The sequence below is a fragment of the Parastagonospora nodorum genome (assembly GCF_000146915.1).
Source record: "Parastagonospora nodorum SN15 chromosome Unknown scaffold_29, whole genome shotgun sequence".
In the NCBI taxonomy this organism is placed as follows: domain Eukaryota; kingdom Fungi; phylum Ascomycota; class Dothideomycetes; order Pleosporales; family Phaeosphaeriaceae; genus Parastagonospora; species Parastagonospora nodorum.
The window spans coordinates 117,055-138,061 of NW_001884577.1; the positions used below are offsets into that span (position 1 = coordinate 117,055).

The 21,007-nt window shown below is 51.2% G+C and overlaps 8 protein-coding genes across 8 annotated transcripts; 4 read left to right on the forward strand and 4 right to left on the reverse strand.

The window, feature by feature from the left end:
* Positions 1–517: 517 nt before the first annotated feature.
* On the reverse strand, positions 518–1,416 carry SNOG_13945 (hypothetical protein; the record flags this gene model as incomplete). Its single annotated transcript, XM_001804093.1, has 2 exons — positions 518–873; positions 1,377–1,416. The coding sequence occupies 2 exons, from the start codon at positions 1,414–1,416 to the stop codon at positions 518–520; spliced, it is 396 nt and encodes a 131-aa protein (XP_001804145.1).
* Positions 1,417–1,901: 485 nt separating this feature from the next.
* On the reverse strand, positions 1,902–3,242 carry SNOG_13946 (hypothetical protein). The gene is made up of 2 exons (XM_001804094.1): positions 2,341–3,242; positions 1,902–2,124 (listed from the first exon to the last, which is right to left on the reverse strand). The coding sequence occupies exons 1-2, from the start codon at positions 2,784–2,786 to the stop codon at positions 2,049–2,051; spliced, it is 522 nt and encodes a 173-aa protein (XP_001804146.1). The 5' UTR covers positions 2,787–3,242; the 3' UTR covers positions 1,902–2,048.
* Positions 3,243–4,899: 1,657 nt separating this feature from the next.
* SNOG_13947 (hypothetical protein) lies at positions 4,900–5,074 on the forward strand (the record flags this gene model as incomplete). The annotated part of the gene is made up of 2 exons (XM_001804095.1): positions 4,900–4,950; positions 5,027–5,074. The coding sequence occupies 2 exons, from the start codon at positions 4,900–4,902 to the stop codon at positions 5,072–5,074; spliced, it is 99 nt and encodes a 32-aa protein (XP_001804147.1).
* Positions 5,075–6,872: 1,798 nt separating this feature from the next.
* Positions 6,873–7,889, reverse strand: SNOG_13948 (hypothetical protein; the record flags this gene model as incomplete). Its single annotated transcript, XM_001804096.1, has 2 exons — positions 6,873–7,327; positions 7,511–7,889. 2 exons carry the CDS (start codon positions 7,887–7,889, stop codon positions 6,873–6,875), a joined length of 834 nt encoding a protein of 277 aa, XP_001804148.1.
* Positions 7,890–9,181: 1,292 nt separating this feature from the next.
* SNOG_13949 (hypothetical protein) lies at positions 9,182–9,535 on the forward strand (the record flags this gene model as incomplete). The annotated part of the gene is made up of 2 exons (XM_001804097.1): positions 9,182–9,268; positions 9,347–9,535. 2 exons carry the CDS (start codon positions 9,182–9,184, stop codon positions 9,533–9,535), a joined length of 276 nt encoding a protein of 91 aa, XP_001804149.1.
* A 625-nt stretch (positions 9,536–10,160) lies between these two features.
* Positions 10,161–15,951, forward strand: SNOG_13950 (hypothetical protein; the record flags this gene model as incomplete). The annotated part of the gene is made up of 4 exons (XM_001804098.1): positions 10,161–14,744; positions 15,075–15,158; positions 15,282–15,556; positions 15,654–15,951. The coding sequence occupies 4 exons, from the start codon at positions 10,161–10,163 to the stop codon at positions 15,949–15,951; spliced, it is 5,241 nt and encodes a 1,746-aa protein (XP_001804150.1).
* Positions 15,952–16,263: 312 nt separating this feature from the next.
* Positions 16,264–16,665, forward strand: SNOG_13951 (hypothetical protein; the record flags this gene model as incomplete). The annotated part of the gene is made up of 1 exon (XM_001804099.1): positions 16,264–16,665. The coding sequence occupies one exon, from the start codon at positions 16,264–16,266 to the stop codon at positions 16,663–16,665; it is 402 nt and encodes a 133-aa protein (XP_001804151.1).
* A 370-nt stretch (positions 16,666–17,035) lies between these two features.
* On the reverse strand, positions 17,036–20,798 carry SNOG_13953 (hypothetical protein; the record flags this gene model as incomplete). The annotated part of the gene is made up of 6 exons (XM_001804100.1): positions 17,036–17,440; positions 17,477–17,776; positions 17,829–18,083; positions 18,136–18,196; positions 18,643–20,680; positions 20,738–20,798. 6 exons carry the CDS (start codon positions 20,796–20,798, stop codon positions 17,036–17,038), a joined length of 3,120 nt encoding a protein of 1,039 aa, XP_001804152.1.
* Between the last annotated feature and the right edge of the window lie 209 nt (positions 20,799–21,007).

Genomic DNA, 21,007 nt, shown 5'->3' on the forward strand with positions numbered 1-21,007 from the left:
ATGTTTATTGGATTTGAAGACAAGCGTTATCATGCTGCCTTTCAACAATCTTCAAAGTAGGGACTGATGCTGAAAACTTTGGGTTGAAGATGTAGCTTTCCATCGCGTGCCTATTGCATTCGCATATGTCAAGGCAAACTTGGGTAAATGTTGAGTAGTCCATGAAGCTTGAGAGTTATCTCGCGGGCATTTTCACAATGTTTGACTTGGTTTTCAACGTGTTTTGAGAAGATGCGGGCCATGAAACTGAGGCAGTGAAGCCCAAAGATAGCCGGACAGTTAAATGCACCAGGAAGTAGTAACATGACGTATCGCTGGATTCCTTTTCCTCACATTGTAGATTGAGATGCCCTTCGTAGAAGCAAATCCAGTCTAAATTGCAGACTCAGAAGGGGAAGAGACATGATCTTGAAGCACCAAATACCCATTCATCAGAACGATTTATCAGACACAATAGTACCAACATCCCATACCGCAAATCACTCTCCAACCCATACCAACATCCTGACTTGCACAACTACTCCCCCATCTTCGCCTTCAACTCCCCAACCAGCCTCCCCATTCCCTCATCCCCCTCCCTCTCCCTCCTCTCAAACTCCCCCATATTCTCCCTCGCCCACTCCCCCTCCCCTCCCGCTCGCGGCACCACAAAGCCCTGCTCCGCGCCTGCCACCAAATCCTCAAAGATAAACACATTGTGCAGCGCCTTGACGTCGTCCAGCCGGCCAGAGTCGGTTCCGATGTGCTCAGACCACAGCGCCATTGTGGTGGTTACGAGGGTGTGGAGTTTGGGAGCGTTGGAGGGCCCGCGGGGGCGTAGGTGCGCGTGGATGAAGTTTGTGGGGTGGGAGTGGGCGCCGACGAATGTGTGGACTGTGGGAGAGGATGTGGAGGTGGAGGAGGAAGAGGGCGAGGGGAGGAAGGTTATGTTTACAAAAGCGGAGGGGGCGGAGACTGTGGGTTAAAGTTAGAATGGTACTCATGTGGAATCAGGGTGTACAAAAGGAGTGGTAGCGTGGAGTTGGGTGGGACGAGAGAGATTGATGAATGTGGAAGATTGGTGGGTTTGGATCTGAGATTCAAATGGAGTTGTCTGTGGTGGACCGAAGGCCCCTTTGTATTCTTTTTATGCAGGATTGTCAACGGTAAGAGGGTGTGATCGTACATAAATCACAATGAAGCTTTGTCAATGCCGATGCGAAAGCTTGATACTGTTGTTGCGATATATCGCATGAGTGGTAGACCATGTAGTGCGGCATCGTGACTTTTGGGTATGGTGTCGCAGACTGCGGGTGGTATTGTTCGATTTCGTGGTTAAAGTATTATCGCATCCAAGAGATTTGCGCAGATGCAGTCCAACACGATGCGCAAAATACTCGTGAGGTTGAAGCTCGACGGATCATCCGCTTCCTGCATGCTGAAAAGCGACCGCGCTGAACCATGACGCGCCTTTCCCCTCCCCTCCCTCCATCTCCCCAAGTGTTTACTCGTCCCCCTCCTCCTCACCCTACCCGACAAATCTTCCTCTTCCCCGGATTACCGCATCTTAGCGCATCCTTGTTCGCATCGTGTTCGTGGTGCGCAGGCAACCTTGTCTCCGCTCCATGCGGCGATCGCCGCCTGCGGGTCGACTACGCGCGCGCGGCCTCACATCTGGGTTGAAAACATCCCACGTTGCGCCACAACGGTTTTGTGATGTGCTCGGGAGCGTGCCGAAGGTTATTTGTAGGGCTGCCCCAGACCCGGGATTGTGGGTTTATTGAGACATTTTTGGCGGCCTGGGAGGGCGATTCGCGCGACTAGGGCATGCTATGGGTGCATTGTACCAAGTGTCCAAGTCAGTACTTTTCGTTCTTTTTTTCGACGAGGTACAGAGAATGGTGATTTGAAACATGTATATAGTGCAGGCTGTTGATCGTATTGGTCTTGTCTAAAGTCTAACGCTCATTGCTCTTGTTACTCATGCTGAACTTCCATCTGATATGGTTGCACACACTAGACGCTCGCATAAATCTTGCCCATCTTTGAACTCACTATGCTCGCCTTCATCACAACTTCGATGCCTCCTTATCCTCTCTAGGATCGTCTGGAAATGCGACGAAACTCTCGTCGCCATTAAAATGCCTGGGGTATCTGACGTCAGAAAGCAAAAACGAAGAATCAGGGTGTCGTGACGGGAAGGACAACATCGACAGGTAAAGAGATGCTGAGAAGCTCAAAGGCAGCGCCCCAGCCGGTTCCTGTGGGTTCCGACTTGGGCCAATCTTTGCGGTGGTGCCAAAAGTTCCTGAAGGAATAAGAATACACATTGTCACAACAAAATGAAAGGGGGTGACCTACCACCCTCTCTCGGCTCCTCCTGACAAGTACGACGTCTCGGAGTTCAGCTCACAAGTCCAGTTGCCTGCGACGCCTTCCTCCGGGTCCGCGCGTTTTCGCACAAACTTTGAGAGGCCAGCAGTAAAGCACTGAAAGTCATCTGTATCAGGATCCTCCGGCATCTGGCCAGTCAAGACTCGCCCAGCTGCAATCATGGTAGCGGCATGAGTGCATATCAGAACGGTCCTCGGCTGCTCAGGGTCATTGTCAAGAGTTGTGACGATATGGTCGAGAGCGTTTCTGACTCGTTCATGCAGCTCCACAATCATCTCGCCCCTGGGCGCTGGCATGTGAACAGAGACATAGTCCTGGTCTAGATGATCGAACAGTGGCGTCAATGTCTTGAGATCCGGCGGCGTCGGATGCTCCCAGCTTGCGCGGCCAAAGAACTCACTGTGCCTCAGCATCAGTGACTATCCGTCAAGCTCGCATAACGAACCTCCACGACGATGTCTCAACATACCCAACGCCCCGATCTATTCTGATCTTGCCTTTCGCAGTTCCTTCCTGAAAGAGTCGGTCCGTTGTGGGCTTGAGCGTCTGTAAACACCGATAAAACGGACTGGAATAAACTCTCTCGATCGGAGGTTCAACACTGCACAGATACTCGGCTAACTCCTTGCTCTGCTCAACGCCTTTGGAGGTCAATGGCGGATCAGTAGGGATGCCAGTGGGCGTTTTGACCATCAAAGCGGTGTAGATTCCTGTCTGAGGATCCACTGTCCAGTTGGAACGGAACTACAGTCGCAAGTTCATCGTTAGAAGGCATGTCATCTAGGGGAATGCAGCGTCGATCTTGGATCTTCTGATACGCGCGTATTCTCTGTAGGCGAGCTCGACGATGCATCGACGGCTCAAGGCGCCATATGAAGACTACCGGAAACGGCATCAGAAGCGGAAAGGGGCCTCAGCCACCGTGTGGAGTGCTGTAGGCAGATGGTTTGGTGTAGTGTGTTGCGGAGACGGAGGGGACGCTTGATACGTACCGCGTGCCGAACGATGTAGATTACCTCAATCATCGTTGGTTCTTTGCCGGCCCCCGAATTGCGATGCACCAGGATGAGCGTGTTCTAGATTAGGTGGCTTACGTGCCCGCGAACGCAATGTGCTCCGTGTTGGATGGAGCGAAGTTTGGGGAGAGACTTAGTGAGCCAATAATCACGTAGCTAGGCCTCGGCTACACTCGGTGCCTCTAGTTAGGACACTTTGGAGGCGGCGCAAATTCCCAAAAGCTGTTATACTTTAGAAATTGTTGCGCCACGCTTCTTTAAGAACTGTGGCCGCCGTTGTGCATGATGAAGAGTCTATGATGTGTTTGTAGTTCGTCACACATGTTGAGTCCGTTCGATGCTCAGCTCAGTTCTCCACTCAGCAATCACCTACTCGAACGTCTACCGACGGCGACTGTTTAGCACAATTCCATGCCGTCAGAGCCGTAGATAGAACGTGAGAAATCGCGGACGGCCAAGTAAACACGCGAGTCGTACGGTGCACATGTGTTATTTTCCACTAAAGGCAGTTGGTGCTACACTCAACACATCATCTGCTCATCATCGCGAACCCCCACGTTCGAGCTATCACGAGCGCCTTTTCAGCAGGAACACCTGGGAAGTGTGTTAGCGCGAACGCACATGCAACTGTTCTGCCAGCTTCATGCAGACGTCAGGGCCTTGCAGTCTTAGCACAGGAACAGGCCGTTGTTCAAACAAAGCGCATCGTCATGTTGTGAACGCCTGCATTGGCGCAAGAACAGGAATAGCGATTGTTTACAGTACGATGATCCTGTTGATTTCTGTTCCGTGACCCAGGAGATGTGCCACGTCAATGCAATGGTCCTTGACGGTGCAATATCTTCGTTCTAGCGTCAACCATGGTGGAAGCTGTGCCGGAATACGAAGTCTGGGCGGATGGGAAGTCAATGCGTGTAGGAATTTGGGAAGGTGATCAGAATTCTCAGACCCATGATCGGAAGGCCCGCGAACAAGGGATCTTCACATGATGGCTGTGTTTCGAAACTTACGTGCCGTCCTGGCAAACGGCACGCCTTAACTGACTGAGGAAAGTGGACGGGAAGTAAGCGCGCGAATTTTCAAGGTACGTGAATCCTTAATCTAACTAGCAAGAAACGCGGGGTTGGAGGTGCTCAGGCGGGTCCCACTGGTCAACTTACGTTGGGAGTCTGATGTCGTGTGCTATTGTTGGATTCGAGACGGCTCGTGAAATACTTGCTCACCGTTTACGAGGTGGTCGCCTTTACGAGGCGGTCAGTTGGTGTCCAACACAGTCAAACTTACCTAGAGATCCCGCGGCAGCTCGACGGAAGTGCGAAGCTGTAGTGCATTAATCATTGGCAGCAGTCGCTCTGCCACCTTGATCACCTTCCGAGTTTGATCATCCAAAACATGAAATTTCCCCAGGGTATTTGCTGCAAGCCATCGCTGGGTTCTTGCAGCACCCGGCAAAAGAGCTGCCGCGAATACGCTACATGCTTTAAGGTGCAGGTGCAAACGATGCACCATCATGGCGGAGAGCTTTAAACTTCAACGATCTTCGGATGTCTGCACTATTCGAGTAAGCTAGTGAATATCTCCGGCTTACCTCACCGAGCCACCCCTGTCCCTCGTTCGCAAAGCCTGCGTGATGCAAGGAAGCCTTCGACGTTGGAATATTCGGACAGTCCCGAAAAGTACCGTAGAGTGACCGTCATTCGGGCTCGAAACCCTCGACGGTTATTCCGGTCTTGACGGTGTCGTTTCACTAGGCATTCGCTCGAAAAAGTGTCGGTCCGACATAAGCTGATGGCTTACGTAGCTTGCAGACGCCTTCTTCGTGACATCTGGCAACGTTTGGGGGGGTTGTTCGTAATAGACAATATCTTTGATGAAATCTATTCGAACGTCTTCTGGGCCATGCCCCGTCGTTCATGTGTGTCAACCCCACCCTTTCAATGTTGAAGCCAAGACCGGACGGGATGGATCTGCGCGGAGCCGCCAGAGTGGGTATTGACAGCCGACGGCCGCGAATATTTGACTAGTCGCATAACAAATAGGCCAACATTATTAGTCCCTCCCACGCCTGTCGGAATTGCACATTATGCAAGAAGTGCGGCCGTATCCGGACAGAGTGAAGGCTTCGGCCATTTGGCAGATGTCATAGTCCACAATGCTTGGTCACCATGAGGCTCGTTCAGGCTTTGAGAAATCCCTCAGCCTTACCGTCGATGTTGCATTTTAGGTGGCTACTTCGGTCAGATCCGTCCAGTCAGAGTTCCAAGCACACCACCTGTGAAATCTCTGCGTGGGGATCTGACGAATAAAGCAACGTTGATGAATGTCGTGTGCTTTTTTCAGACGCCTCACGCATGCACTGTGATCTTCGTCTGGCGTTTCTAGAAGGTCGGCCTCACCTTCTTCGGCTTTACTGGTTCAGGCCGACATCGAGGCAGTTGTGGTGATCCTCCTTCTGCCCAATAAGGCCCGATATTCTCGATGCGCATGCTCACACGTGTGGTCATCTTTGGTTTCGATTGGCTCGCAAGTGCTCGTCCATGGACGCATCTCACGTGTGTCTCGTTCATTGGCTTAGCGAGACCATGCGTGCTTCTCCAGATGACACGCTGATCAGGTGGGTGTATTGCTTATGATCCTCCTCTTTGATTAACAGCGGGGGTACATTGCAGCCTCGCTATCCTGGCTGATACAAGGTGAACGCTTCGAGGTAGCGATCCAATCGTGCCCCACGGAGGAAGCACGCGCCTACGGTGACGGTAGGCTCGAAAAGCAGCAGAAGCGAGGCAGCAAGCGTCAGAGCCTTTTGCTACTGTTTTGCTTCGCGCAACAGACTAATATGGAACGGACATTGCGTTGATCGTCGTCCAAGCGCATATTCCCGTGGTTGTGATCTGCTTCGGACTGCGGCGGCCGTAATCTATGGCCACTGTGTCACTCTAGGCTGTTCGCTGCCGGAGGCTGCCAGACTCCGGGAACAATCGGAGTGGGGTTACGGTTGGAGAATGGTAGCCGTATGTAACAAGATGAAAGAAGTAAACACGCAGCAGCCGCGCTTGACTAGGACATGGTCGTTAAATTGATGCGCAACCAGGGTTTGAGCGGCATATGACGGTGGCTGGAAAGCCCAAAGCCTCCAGCAATCATGCCGCTCTAAAATGTGACATGTGGAGAGTCTGGACAGCACCCGGCTAAGAGGTTTAGTCTCCGTATCTAAATTACAAATCCGTATCAGCTGTAACGAAATGGCGACAGATACAACTAAGTACAGACAACACAATTGAATCTTACGCCTCAAGAAGACCAAGATCTTAGCAGTCCAGGGCAGCGAATATTGACACGTGCTTAAATATATACAAGATCCGAATGAATCCTTATCTACAGCTTCGAGGGAGGTTCCGACGGCTAATAATTAAGAAGAGCTGGTACTCAACGCCACTCCTCCTGGCTTTTCGGGAGGGCGAGCCTGGTAGGATGATCAAGCGATCATTTCATACCGATTCCGTTCATCGGAATGCCTTTCTCTAGCTCCTCGTTCACACGTCCTGCTCCATGAGGGACGAATTTCCCTGCCTTCCCGAGCTTCTTCTCGGTCACCCAGACGCGTAGCATGATGAGATAGCGAACAATCAGGAAGATGATGATAGCAGCGACCAGAATGCCAATGATGTAAGCAGCAACGATACCGGAAGAATGCGCTTGCAGGTCCAAGAAGCCGTAAACGTAGAAACCTTGAGTTGCGTGCGTAAGATATGCGAGGCCGAGATACAGTGCTAGAAGAATGATGATCGGAATGATATCGAGCCAAGGCAATGGTGACGTTCTAGGGAAGACAATCTCAAACAACGCATAGACGGAATTGAGAGCATGCTGAGAAGCGTTTGACCAGATTGAGAATGTAGATGGAAAGTGGCTTGGAGCAAGTATGCCCCAATATACAACTAAGAAAGATTAGCATCATTTTCGGACATGAGACAATGACACGATGCCTCGCAAGACAGCTCTCCGCAGATGCATGACCGCAGTGCTGCTTCGGCAGTCTAAATCGAAACCAACTGTCAACAGGGCGTCTCATCGATGTATCGAGACAGAGCCTAGAGGCCACAGGGGCCGTGTTCACTCACTAGTAACAATGAACGGATAGACCACGATAGTGGAATAGAACATGCTATGTGCGATCTGGAGCGCTTTTGGCCATCGAGCAAGGAAAGGAACTCCAGTGAAACAATAGCTTCCGGTATGAATGGCGGCGAAAGTGTAGTAGAAAGCGAGACCCCAATAAGTTAGGACGGTGAAGAAGGAGAACGAGCGCTGTGACGCGTCAGCCATCCCGTGGCTCCCATTCCAGCCAAAGATGGTGAACAATGTGACGAAAGCATAGAGCGCCAGCAGCGCTCGAAAAAAGAACAGAACCACTGGAGGCAAGATCCATGATGTCGCAAATCTATGACTGGGGTCAAAATTGTTCCCGTACGGTGCTGTGAGGCGCGCTCCAACAGCCATGGTAGCGAGAGGGTCGCGGCTCCCTAGCGCGAAATTGTCGATGTCGTTGTTCGGTTCCAAGGCAGGACGGTACCAGATGCTGCTCAGGAGCTAAAGGTGCACAATTGCGTGGTTGGTGGAACCGGAAGCTGCGAGTGCGAAAGCAAAGTTGCGACGTGGTGTTGAAGCTCAAAGCCTCCTTGGTTCGCCGGAATTTGCAGCAGCACCGCCATGTTCGCCATGTGGCTTTGCTCACGTGTGGAAGACGCTAATGCCGGCGCACTATCCACATTCGGCGTAACAAACGTCTAGCGTACATTTCAACGGACACGGCTCAGAAGTCTCGTCACTGGCGAAAGCGACTATCATGCCGTCCGGGGCTGCCCGCTTAGACCTCCCACGGCGGCAGCCCTAGACGACACAAGGCATCTTTCGACCCGCCATCCCTACACTCACTTGCAGCACCAACTGACCAGGGGGTGGGCCTCTAATACGCATCGGAGATGGTGTCTCTATCACGTTCAGTCCTTCCTTCTTTAAGGTCTTATGCATGCCATCACTCGAGTCTTGATCCTCCTAGCATGATTGCGCATCTGAAGTCGATTCCTACAAAAGATATCCACCTTTCTTCTCGGCCATTTCAAGCATCACAATGAACGACATACGTAGCTCGGTATGCCCCAACATCGCTACGGCTTTACACTCACTAACGAAATGCAGCAAAAAGCGCAAAACTTGGCACGGATTCGAGACAATCAACGTATGTCTATCTCATGGTCATCTTGAACGCCTATCGGCTCGCTTCAGTGTGCAGATGGTACGGATGGGTCGTCCCATCACTACTACGAAGCCCTGTCACATGCGAGTAATTTGATTTGGATGTAGCTAACACGAGATCTCCGACAGGGCGTTCACGAGCACGAAGAAAAGAATACCTCCAAGAGCTGGAGGCCAAGATCCGGGCCTGTGAACAGATTGGCATCGAGGCTTCTTCAGAGATTCAGTCAGCGGCAAGAAAGGTCGTTGACGAGAATAGAAAACTTCGTTCACTTCTTCATGAGCGAGGGGTGTCAGAAGCGGAGATCGTCATGGCTCTGGGCGGGTCAGGCGACCGATCTTACGATCAGATCTCAACAGCGCCATCACTTAACGCAAGGCTCGACCGGAAACTCACATGCAATACACTGTCTTCGACAGAGCTGCCAGCGCCATCTCAACAAGTGCCAACCGTGCCGGCCATTAGCATACCACCACTATGTTCAACAACACTGAGCTGCACGGACTCCCCTAGTCCAGGCTCTATCGTCTCAAGTATGGGCACTCCGCCGCCAGCAACATACTCCACATCATTCTTTTCGACACCTGTCACTCCCCCAGCCCCCGAAATTAAGACCGAAGATGTACGATATGGTTATTCCTACGATCAATCCTATAACAACGCCTGGCAATATCCCAATGAGTACCAGTTATTAGGACAGTCGCCTGCCTACTACAACACCTCCTCCTGCGTCGATGCTGCAAACATCATCCGGAACATGCGAGTGGATGAAATGCAAGAGTCGGACACAGATCTGGGCTTCCGCGTTCGCAATCAAAACTGCTATGTGAATAGCAACATGGTATTCAACATGATGGACAAGTACTCAACTCAGCACTCTATCGTATGAGCACGGCGATCGTCATAAGCACCTTGATGAAGCTAGGCACTAAAGATTGCCTACGCTCAACGTGCTTAACGGGCACAAACCTGATCATACAGCCACCAGGGTTGTCTGATGTGGCAGCTGTTGCAGGACAAAGCGCCACATTCCATGCAAACATTCGCAAGTACTTGTTCCATCGGGGAATAGCGTTAGACCAGGTTCGAGACATACAGCTTACTCTGAAGCTTTGAAAGTTCTAACAAAGGGTGTGGGCAAGTTCTTATCCTGCAAAGGAACGTAACGTTCGCTTCTCATCAACACCAAGAATTGTCTTCGTGTCTCTTTAAACCAGTTCTGTATAACATCATTTTCGTTTTCCCTTGTCTTCTTCCATGTAAACGAGAATCACGATAGACGACCGTCATCTTTGTTCTCCAATCGACATCGCTCGTATACCCGCCCTTTGTCCGTAATGCCATGCACAATTCCGTCCACAGATGCAGCGTCCCTTTGTACATTCTACAACAAAGACATGATTTTAAAAGTGTGCAACTTTTCCCTCATGCATTGTATGATTGATTCCCGACACTTTTCACCGATAGCTTGAAGCATAACTCCGCATACTTGCGACCCGTTAGTGTTACCAAGCATGGTCACAACTCGTAGGAAAGCGGCAGAAGGACAGGAGGGCGCGTCGAAGAAGGCAAAAAAAGATGTGCCAGCCAAAGCAACCTCAAAGCAGAAAGCTCCGACAAAACTACGAGAAGAAGATTCCCCTCCTCCGACACAGAGTGACGGCGACGAAGAAAAGCGCGAAGTACAATGGGCGCAACCCACACAAGGCCAAGGCAATCATCATCGCGACCAAGGCGAGGCCGTCACAAGATTCTCTCAGACTCTCTTCGATCAGCCCTGGACGGAAATATGGACCGCACAGAGACCGTTCAAATTCCCAGCATTGCGAACCCCTCTGTACAGGAGTAGGTCAGGCGTGGATCTGACTGCTGAAAAACAGCCTCATTTTAGTGCGCCACTTCGCCAGCTTTTCAACCTCATCAAGAATACGACGCAGGGAAATGCCGTGGAAGAGCGCATCTTCACCGAACATGCCTTTCGTCAAGCTTTTCATGACACAAATAATATTGCTGCCGTTATTGCCTCCGGATCGACGGCAAGTCCAATTTTGGCTCTTGACCGCGATTATCGGGTCGACATCACTGTAGGAGAAGGTGATGCTGCAGAAACTGGCCATGTGCTTTTTCTTCACAGAAGTCCCGCTTTGGACAAAGCCGAAGCCTCAGAGAACGACTACGGATACTTCATTGAACTTCCCCCAAATACTCAAATCACGGTGAACGGCATTACCTACATCAATGACACTCTTGAAGCGGAACAAGGCCCTAGTGCCCCTTCACCTTTTATCATTGGAACTCTCTACCGATATACAATTATCGAGCTGCTCTCGCAACCAATCTTTTTCTTCCGCACACAGGCCGATCTGGAATTCACGGCCAAGATCAAGGACAATGTCGCAAACAGACCTTCTGGAGCAGAGATGAACCGTCGCCACCAGCTGGGCGAAGATGCTGCCGACCATATTGACATCACATGCACACCGTTGGACGAGCGGCGCAAGTCGCCTGAGGATGTGAGCCCCAGAAAGTCAGCTACACCAAATATTGGGTTCGAATATGATGACACATGGGTTGCAGATACCAATGCCCGAGAATACGTGGAGGATGCCATCCACGATGTGTTCCGTGATCGTTACCAAGATCTCATACCTCGGGTGCTTGCTTCCATCAACGATAGACAAGGGGTAGAAGCAGGCTTTAGCATCGACTCAGATGAAGAAGTGCAAAGGCCTGGAAGAACGATGATTACGACTATGCAGTACGCAGGAAGTGACCACACAGTCCTGTTGATCTATCGAATTGGTGAAGATAGGGCCATCAGTCTGCAGGTCCTAGACTCAATGGCATGGTCTTCAACACCAGCTCATCGTCAAAGAATACACGGGAGCGCACTGCAAATATTGGTCGACAGGAATTGGTGGCGCGGTACCTTCGAATCTGCAGATGAAATGCAACTGCAATTCCCAGAGGCTTCGTACTGGGTCGACTGTGTGCAACACGACATTCCGAGACGCGCCGATACATACGCTATCCTAAATGCCTTCGCGATCGCAATGGGCTTGCAGCTGAACCTCAATTTCTATGAAAGAAGACCGGAAAACTTTTTTGATCAAGCCCAATTGATTTTCGAGTCATTGTTGAGCGATCAGCTGGATTGGAAGGTTCTATACGCATTCTTCACAAGCACAAAGTATGCGGGCCGAGTTGTTGACCTTGATGACGAAGCGGAGCACAACGAAGATGAGGGTAGATATGCTCTTCCACCAGTGACCCGCCGTTTTAATCTTCGTGTTCGACCTTATGGCGAACTCGTTAGACGACAAAGAGACCAGGATAGTGCTGCATTGGGTATGAGGAATGAAGCAGACGTGGTTTTGGCCTCTGACCACATGGAACTTGATGTGGAAGATGGCTTTGGCCACAATACTGAGTTTCCTCACGACAGTTGCGAGCCTGGATTTCGCAACGATACCCTTCGCCGAGTTGCCATCGATGGTGGCTGGTCCTTGCAAACCTCTTTGGAAATTGTGGAGGAGTGGTACCGCGAGGAAGGTCTGGCATCTCCTCCATCATATGAAGAGCAGGGCGAAGATCCCGGAGTTGACAGCAATGAAGATCCTCCCGCCGATGAAGACCCTCCCGCCGGTGAAGATCCTTCCACTGATGAAGGTTCTCCAGCCGAATCTAAGCCAGCTCTTCAAGGACCTCACTTTGATCATTATGACGTCGCCGAAAGCTTTAACCCATGCGAGTATTTCCGCAAAAGAATTGCTACATTGCTCGCAAGCACTAGCATCAAGGCCACGCTCGCCGATCCACCTATTACACAGGCCCTAGGATCGCGAATGGCTTCTTTACACATTCTCCAAGTACTTCGCGCTATGAATGAAGTTTTTCCGGATGGTCAGGGTTTCTCGTTCTATGAGCCAGAGGAAAAGATGCTAATGACCTCCCTTGTTGACAGGATGGGTGATGTAGGGGATAAGTCGCCTGCCCCGATCGATCCCGGAGCCTATCACGATCGAGTAGTACTCTCTCCACGTCGAATTGGAAATCACAGAGTGCTCTTGCTACTCCAATTCACGTTGACTGACACCGACACCGCTGTCACAATACATGTATTGGATTCTGCAGAAGGCAAACTCTCCAAGGAGCAGCGACAAGAGCTCTTCGACTCAATTGATCGCATGCGAGACAGTGATCCGGTTATACCAAGATCCATCATGTGGATTTTTGGACCTCAACAGCAATCTGCCTGGCAGATTGATTACTTCACCGTACTCAACGCCTGGAGCACTTTGCTTGGCCTCGATCTGAACCAGCATTTCAGTCTTGAAGGAAAGCCAAATTTCTTCACGGAAATCAAGCAGCTTCTGCAAGCGGCAGCTGCTGGACAAGCAGACTGGAAGCTGATCTGGGCATTCCTGCGTTGTTCAAATTATGTGGCAGGCACGGAGCCCCCACCACTGAATCGAAGATTCACAAGAACTATTCCTATGACGGATTTGCGTCGATATAGGCGGGTTTTGGATGAAAGACTGGCACCACATCCCTTTTTTGAGGACCCTGGATGCTTCCATCCGAAGCTCGACGAGACTGTCGGCGTGAGGCATGATGTGGACTTCCCGCGGGACGGACGAGCAGGTAAAGCTCCAGAGACTCAAAACTCTACCGCAGAGCGCAATGGTGAGACAGGTGATAAGCCTGCTGTGCTGCTCTCCGACAGGGAGAAACGTAACATGGAACTGGGCCTGGAGCCAGATTTCGACCCATGCAGCTACTTTCACGAACAACGCAACAAAATATTGGCCGGCTCTAAGGATGATATAGAAGACTTTCGCCAGCGGGAGGTGAACACTTGCACAAGGAAGTTCAGAGCTTGGTTGGATGACACCGAAACATCGCTAGCAATTGCTGCCGTGACAATGAGGCTGACTCGATCCCAAGGAGCGACTCAGGGCTTCAGTTACGCAAGTGCGCATGAAGTTGCCTCGTGTTTTGAAGGGGAAGCCGAGCTAATAGCAGCTTTCCGACCCGGTTGCCCAATGATACTGTCGCTTCACATCGAACGACACTTTGTACTCCTTATCATTCGTCTTGATGCGCAGGGTCGACCAGAGTTTTCCGTCATGGACTCTAAACCATACTACCTTGGACGCAAAAATCGAGCCAACATACACGACATGATGTTCAGACTCATAAGAGACACGAAGTGGTGGAACCTTTGGTCCAAATTTGAAGACTTGGGAAGTAATCGACCACAGCATACATCTTGGCTACCTTCAGCGACACAACCGAGCGACAATGAGTGCGGATACTACGTCATACTCAACGCTTGGTCAATAGCTCTAGGTCTTGAGACAAATCCTGATGTTTGCCTGGACTGGAGCGACACCTTCTTCCGCGACTTGCAAGATGTCATTCATCTTGCTCGAATAGGACGAGCAAGCTCGAAATTCATTTACGCGTTTCTGAGATGCTACGGCTACGTAAAGGAAGGCAAGGTATCTTCAGATCGTCAATTCGATAGCACACTAGAGCTGAGGAATGAGATTGACATGGGTACATTTGCCGATGACTTTCACATGGACGATGCTATCCAATTTTCGATAACTTCGGAACTACTTTGGCAGGACCTAGGAACCAAGAGCGTACTCCATTTGCCTGGAGGCGCACGAAGGCACAACGATGCTGCTGCGTTTCCCTCTGACAGGTGGGATGAAAACACACGGCATCTTGCTGTTGAACTAGGCAGGCGAGGAAAATTGAACTTGGATCATACTGCAAGAGAGGTAGGAGCGGCCATTCAAGAGGGGCGCAAAGAAAGAGGTCGCCACTTCATGGAGCAGCTCAAGACATCCGGTATTGACTGCTCGACGGGCAACCGCAGTCAGATTTTGCAGGCCTGTAGGGATCATCTAGACGGATGGCACTCTCAGCATACCAATATCTTGCGAGCAGACCCATGCGAGATATCCATCGATACCATTGCTTTTTACAAACACATCTTCAAGAAAGACACTCTTGGAGATGTGTTTCAAGGCGACGCTTTTCAAGTGTGGCCAGACGACCACAGCGCTACAATGAAGGAAGAAGTCGTAAGTCCAATGGACGAAATCCAGGTCAATTTACCAATCTCTGCAGTCGTTGAGGCTATCGATCGACTACAGGAAAGACATCACACCAACACAGGGGGGGTTTTTGCAGGGGGGTTCTCGCTTTCGGTGTCATACAACAATGGGGCTGCACTGTACGATCCTCCAACGTGGCCTGTTACTGCAGTTTCACGCCCCAGGAGGTGTTTTCTCATGCCCCTGTACATTGGAGACGCACTTGCGCCTGCCTTGCGAGAATGGCAGAGACAAAATAAGGTTAAGCAATCACCCAAAAGACCTGGAGCAGGCCACCATCTGCTTGCTGTTGTACAGGAAGAGGAGGAGACTGACACCAACGACGCACACTTCGATATTTGCCTTTACGACAGCTCCAGGCATGTGTTTGCCAACTCAGAAGTATTCTTAATCGAGACCATCACGGGAGCGATTCGACAGCTTGAATGGTCGACACATCGGAATGGGAGCGATGGGATACCGATACTCTATACACCCAGCGAAACTATACCCGTACCTCAGCAGGCCGCGGGCGGAGGATGGCGATGCGGTCCCCACACTATCACCAATGCTTGGATTCTGGCCATGGGCCTGACCCCCAACCCAGAAGCTGACTATTCAGATGCTGTCTACGGAGAGCTGAGGGTACTTGCAAGGGCAGCTGTGGCGGGCCTGTTAGACTGGCAGGCTTTGGTCGCATGGTTCTTCTGTCGTAGACTTACGCTCGAGCGTAGTCTTGATTACATCTTGCCAGATCGTCGGTTCACGACAACGCACTTCTGGGAGAGCGAAGCGAAATTGTCAGAGCGAATAAATAATATCCTGGACGGAGATGATGAGATATTATCGGCTTTCCCCATCGACGAGTTTGTTTACGATCACGGAAATAATGTACAGCACGGACGGTCCGTACAAGTCGTCGACGACACCACTGATGTATGAAGATGGCGATAGGGATGACGATGACAAAGACGAAGGATTGAGCAGACACTTCGAAGAAGTAGATTCGCCGTACAATCGACTCAATCGGAAGCGACGAAGTGCGACCAAGCAAACCACGCCAGACGCTTTGGCATTCTTAAACCGTTACGATGTCGATGTGGACGGCGATGTTATAATGTCTGAGAGGAGTCACCAGGCTTTCAGTGGAAGGAAAGGTGAAGTGGATAATCTTGTCTTCTTGGAAGGGTTCTGATCTTGTTTTTGGGCGACGTCAAGTCCCGTTGGATCTCTTTGCGTTTCTGATAGCCTTGTAACATGTACGATATACTGTAATAAATGTAATTGATTTTTTATTTCCCTGACATTTATGCATCGGAGAACAACGACTTGACTTAGCGTCTTGGCAAAACATGACGTAGCGCGCGTTCCTAGGTACACTTCCACGTCCCAGTCTCTACATTTACCCCGAAACCAATTGCCAACCACACACCAATCGTCAGACCTCATCCAGAACTCTACCACTAATTTCGTTCTCCCCTTAGCAAATCTCCGCGACATCGTCAAAATGCTCGTCCGACCCTTCCCATCCCTCCTCCTCCCCAAACCCCTCGCATCCCTCGCCTCCACCCTCTTCAAAACCACCAAGCCCACCACTTCAGGCACCCAAACCCGCCTTTTCTCCCTCCTCAACCCCAGCGCGCGCTCCCACACAAACCGCATCTTCGACCCGGTCCGCCAACCAAACGACCTACACACGCTCACCATGCTCAACGCCGCCGATAACCGCACACTCATAACGACGTGGAGCGCAAAATGGTGCGCGACTTGCCAAACGATCCGGCCGCTGATTCTGAAGATGATTGAGGAGGAGAAGGTGGGGGAGCGGGAGGGTGGGCTGGGGTATGTGGAGGTGGAGATGGATTCGACGCTGATCGAGGATTTGCCGGTGAAGTTTAGGGTGAGTTGAACCGCCGGGAGGGTAGGGGAGGATGTGCTAACGAGAAGGTAGATTGCGAGTATGCCGACGTTGTTGGCGTTTAGTCGGCAGGAAGCGCAGTTTGACACGAGGTTGACGAAGCCTGAGGATATGAAGAATGAGGAGTTTTTGAGGGAGTGGTTGTTGAATGAGGCGAAGAGAGGAGGGCGGATGGGAGGCGGTGGAGGAGGGATATTTGGTTGGTAGTGCGAGAGCATGCGAAGATTGCTGGTCTGACACGCATCAGGCACGGCGAAGGATGAGACGAAAGAATGAAGTCGAGGTTATGTGATTGCGCAGCTGTAAGTAATCGCTTGGGAATCTATAATGATAGAGCTAATGTTGTGTCTAGTTACGTGACTCAGTCACGATCCTTCGACTTCGTGAACCCTTGCCTGATATCCTGCCGGCCCTCGAGATACGTCTGACCCGCGCTCATTGCTGGCAGTAGGAGCATCACAACACTCAGCGTCTGCCCGAATCCCCATATATTTTCACCTTCGTCCTGAAGTCCACAAAATCTTTTTGGGTCATTCGGTGTTGCGAACTTCTGTGAGAGGACCAATATAGCGGACAGAATGGCAAGAAGTATTTGGACACCGAAAGCGATGAGTGGGTTCAGGAAGAGGTAGTAGAGAATGTGAACGCCAATATGTGCTGGGGCTTTGAAGTCGAGTGGTGGCAGGATGCTTTGCTTCGGGTCCGTAACACGGCGTACAAGAGATGCATTGGATGCGCGGGCCGATATTCCTTTGCGCTTCGGATCCTAGAGAATGCAAACCAGCGCAGTCGAGAAACCTACAAGGATGAGGAAGAGAGGAACAATGAACGAGAGCCTCTGTGCTCGGCTGCGTTTCTTTCGCGTACCGTCGCCGTGGTCGACAATTGTTGGTGGCATGGCGATTGCGGCAGTCATGGACGATAGCAGAAATATGGCAAATAAGATGACAAGGGTGAGACGGATTCTGGCGATGAGCTTGTATCTGCGGAAATACTTGCGAAGAGTGATGAGCGCTGCAAGGTGCGACGATGAAGAGAGCGCGCAGATGTAGAGGATTAAGACAAAGTGAGCGCCCTGTACTTCAATGGCATTCTGTGCGACCTGTGCATGGAATGTCAATTATCTTTCTGAACACATCTGGCTGCGTGTATACCTTGATCCAACCACTGAGCAGCACCGCATAGCCAGTGATGAGTTGCTGATCTCCCAAGCCGATGATTAAAGGATCTAAGAAGGGCCTCCAAGCGTAATCCCTCTTCCACTCCGTGTCCAAGAACCGCTCTCGGAAGTACCTGATCGGCGCTTGGGGTGTGAACTGGCCCTTGGAGTCAAAAGCTTGATCGAGGATCATGGCGAGGACCGACGCTACAGTGGTCATGACACTTGCGAGGACAAAGGAGAGGACGACCTAAGAGCTCGCGATCAGGCAATGTATTTGGAACGAGGACAGACGTACGCACACCTAGACCCGCAATGTCCGGGTCCGCGCCATCGGCACAAGTCCCGTTATACAGTGCAATACTGTCAAACGTAACCCACGGCGGGGCCATGAAATGTCAGGCTTTGGCGGCTTGTATGAGGACGTTCGACTTGCAGGTTCAGTTGCGTGTTCTTTAGGGTGAGGCCGTGATTGTGGCGGCGGGAAGGGCATTTTAGGTCAGCTGTAGGGATGTGTGCATGTAAGATGTCTAGCTTCAGCGGCCGAGATTCGAAGACTGCAGAAGTGATGTCGCGTGGAAAGTTGAGTCACTGGCGTCTTATCGCAAGTGTGGAGGCATCCACGTGGCTGGGTTCTGCAATGGCAGGAGCGGGAGGAAGGCGTAACCGTGGATGCGAATAAAACTAAAATGTTGTCTACCGTCGTCGCATAGTTCTACATACACTACGACAATAGGTATAAAAGTACTTCCAACATTCAATATAGAGCGACTCGGTCTACAGGGTATCATTTACCATCTTACTTTTGCTTGCTCTTCGCCTTGATACGAGCTGCCAGTTTCTTTACATCATCGTCGCCAGCACCACCTAAGTCTTTCTTCGACTTCTTGGTCTCTGGCTCATGCTCCTGCTCGTCATCCGCTCTAACCTGCTTTCGCTTCTTGCGTCCCTCCTCGAGCAGGGCCTTCATGCCCTGTGTCTCCTTGAATCTTGGATTCGTAGGATCAATAGCAAATTCGTGGCTCTCGTAAAGCTTCGCGAAACGTGGGTCGGTGGTGTTAATCTTGAAGTTGTCCTCGACCACTGGTACGTTCTTCTTCGCCTTCTTGCCCTTTTTCTTGGCCTTTTCGGCTTTGGCAATCTCCTTCATGTCGAAGTGACGCAGCTTGGCGTCATCATTGTCAGCCATGAGCAGCTCAAGATTAGCGCGTTCAGCAGCAGTTGCTTCGGCCTCCTGCTCTTCTTCTTCCCGCTTCTTTGCCTTCTTTGACTTCTTCGATTCAGCTTTCTCGGCCTTCTCGGCGCGCTCCATCTCTTCTGGGTCAGACGCGAAGAAGGGGTCGTTGAAGGGGTCTTCTTCGTCACCATTGGTTTCTGCATCGGCAGGCTCCTCGCCTTCGGCATCGGGGTCACGACCTTCCCTCCTGGCCTTCGCTCGCTCCTTTCGCCTAGCCTTCCTCTCCTTTTCTTTACGTACATACTTCTCCATGGTCGTTTCGTGGATGGGGATTTCATTCTCGAACACTGAGCCCTTGCTCTCGTTGTTCAACAAGCCACCCGTGAAAGTGATTTCCATCTCTCCATCAGGCTTGGGGAAGTCGCGATCCCGCTTAGCCGAAGCCTTTTGCTTTGGCTTAGACGATTTGCCTGGAGCCTCCAGACCTAGCGCAGCACGCAATTTGCTTGCCTTGTCCGCTTTTGCGATCTCCTCCTCATCTTCTGACGATGATGAGTCCGATCCAAGGTATGCTTTCAGCTCATTCTCATCGATGTCCTTCCGAGAAAAGGCTCGCTTCTGCACTTCTTTCCGCGTGGTGTCATCGGCGTCCCAGGTCAATTTGACCTTGGAGTGTGTGAGCGCGTCTGTGCTGAATTCGTTCGGCTTATAACCGTCAGGTAATTTGTCGCATTCGTCATGGGGGTCTTGGTCGAAGGTGGTACCGTCTGGCACAAATCGGAGATCGAAGAAGTTTGCACTCGTCAAATATTCTCGTCCATCGAGGTTGTCGTATATCGACTTGGCCACATTCGCAGAAGAGCATGTGATGACCGCGTAGTAGTATCGCAGACGATCTAGCTGGTAGCTGCGTAATGCTGTCGAGTCAAACTCCTCGCCAGTCTCCTCTTTCCCCAGCTCGATCTTAGATTCCTCTTCGTTTTCAGAATCAGAATGTTCCTCCTCCTCCTCCAATGCGATGAGGTCGTCCTTGCTCTTGCTCGACGATGCAAAGATCTCGCGTGGCGGGCCCTCGATCTCTTCGCGCTGCAGTCTCTCCATGCCAAATTCGCTGGGGTAGATGACGACATTCAGTATGCGACCGCCCGGTGGTACGAACGAATTCGCTACGCCCATAATGTCAATCGCTCTCATGTTGTCCCAGTCCATATTCACAGCTGCCAAGCGGGATGAAATATCACCAGTCGGCACCGCGTTGTCGTCGCCAGCCAGCTCTGTCTCGTCCTCGATTTCGTCCTCTTCTTCGCCATCGGAACTCTCGTCCGATGACGACTCTAGCCCACCGTCACGTATAGGGTCGAATCCTTGCTTTTGCACCCTTGCCAATTCTTTGGCAACAGCTTTGTCGCGTTTGCTGTTAGACGGCTGTAGCTCTTCCTCTTCATCATCCTCGTCCTCATCTGCGCTCTCTACCTCGTATAACCGGTCTATAGCCTTCTTTCCTTCTTCTTTCGAGATCTTGCGCCCATATTTATCTACCGTCGCTTTGTTGTAGAAGTCGGGATCACTTCGGACTCGCGCAAAACGAGGGTCAAGCTTGGTCTTTGCATGCTTCTTGGACGGCAGTCGAAACTTTGGGTCGTTTTGGAAATTCGCGAATCGATCGTCGCCTATGATCTCTCGTTAGCGCATGACTAGAGACACCTAAAGGTAAGTTCAGTACTTACTGGCTGCAGCTGTAGAGGCAGCACCCTTCACGGGGATCGTTTGGCGCTTTGGAAGAGGCATTGTGGTTTGCGACGTTGTGCAGTGGACTTGAAGGAAGCTTGAGAGTGCGCATAACTTTTCTGCCAGGGCGGTGGGCTATCGGCCAGCGATGACGTTGATTAGTCAGTTTCTCGGAGGTCCTTAGCTCCGTGATCGACAGCTAGGGAACTTACAGCTAAATCGGGGCAGGCGCGTCATCACCACGAGGGGAATCTCCTCACACGACAAGC

Bases quoted from the DNA above. Each gene is read 5' to 3' on its own strand.
- SNOG_13946 (XM_001804094.1), bottom strand. From the start codon at position 2,786: ATGCTGAGGCACAGTGAGTTCTTTGGCCGCGCAAGCTGGGAGCATCCG. The intron at 2,125-2,340 runs GTAGGTCACCCC...CAGATACCCCAG, and splicing joins GGAGGAGCCGAGAGAGGGTG to GCATTTTAATGGCGACGAGA.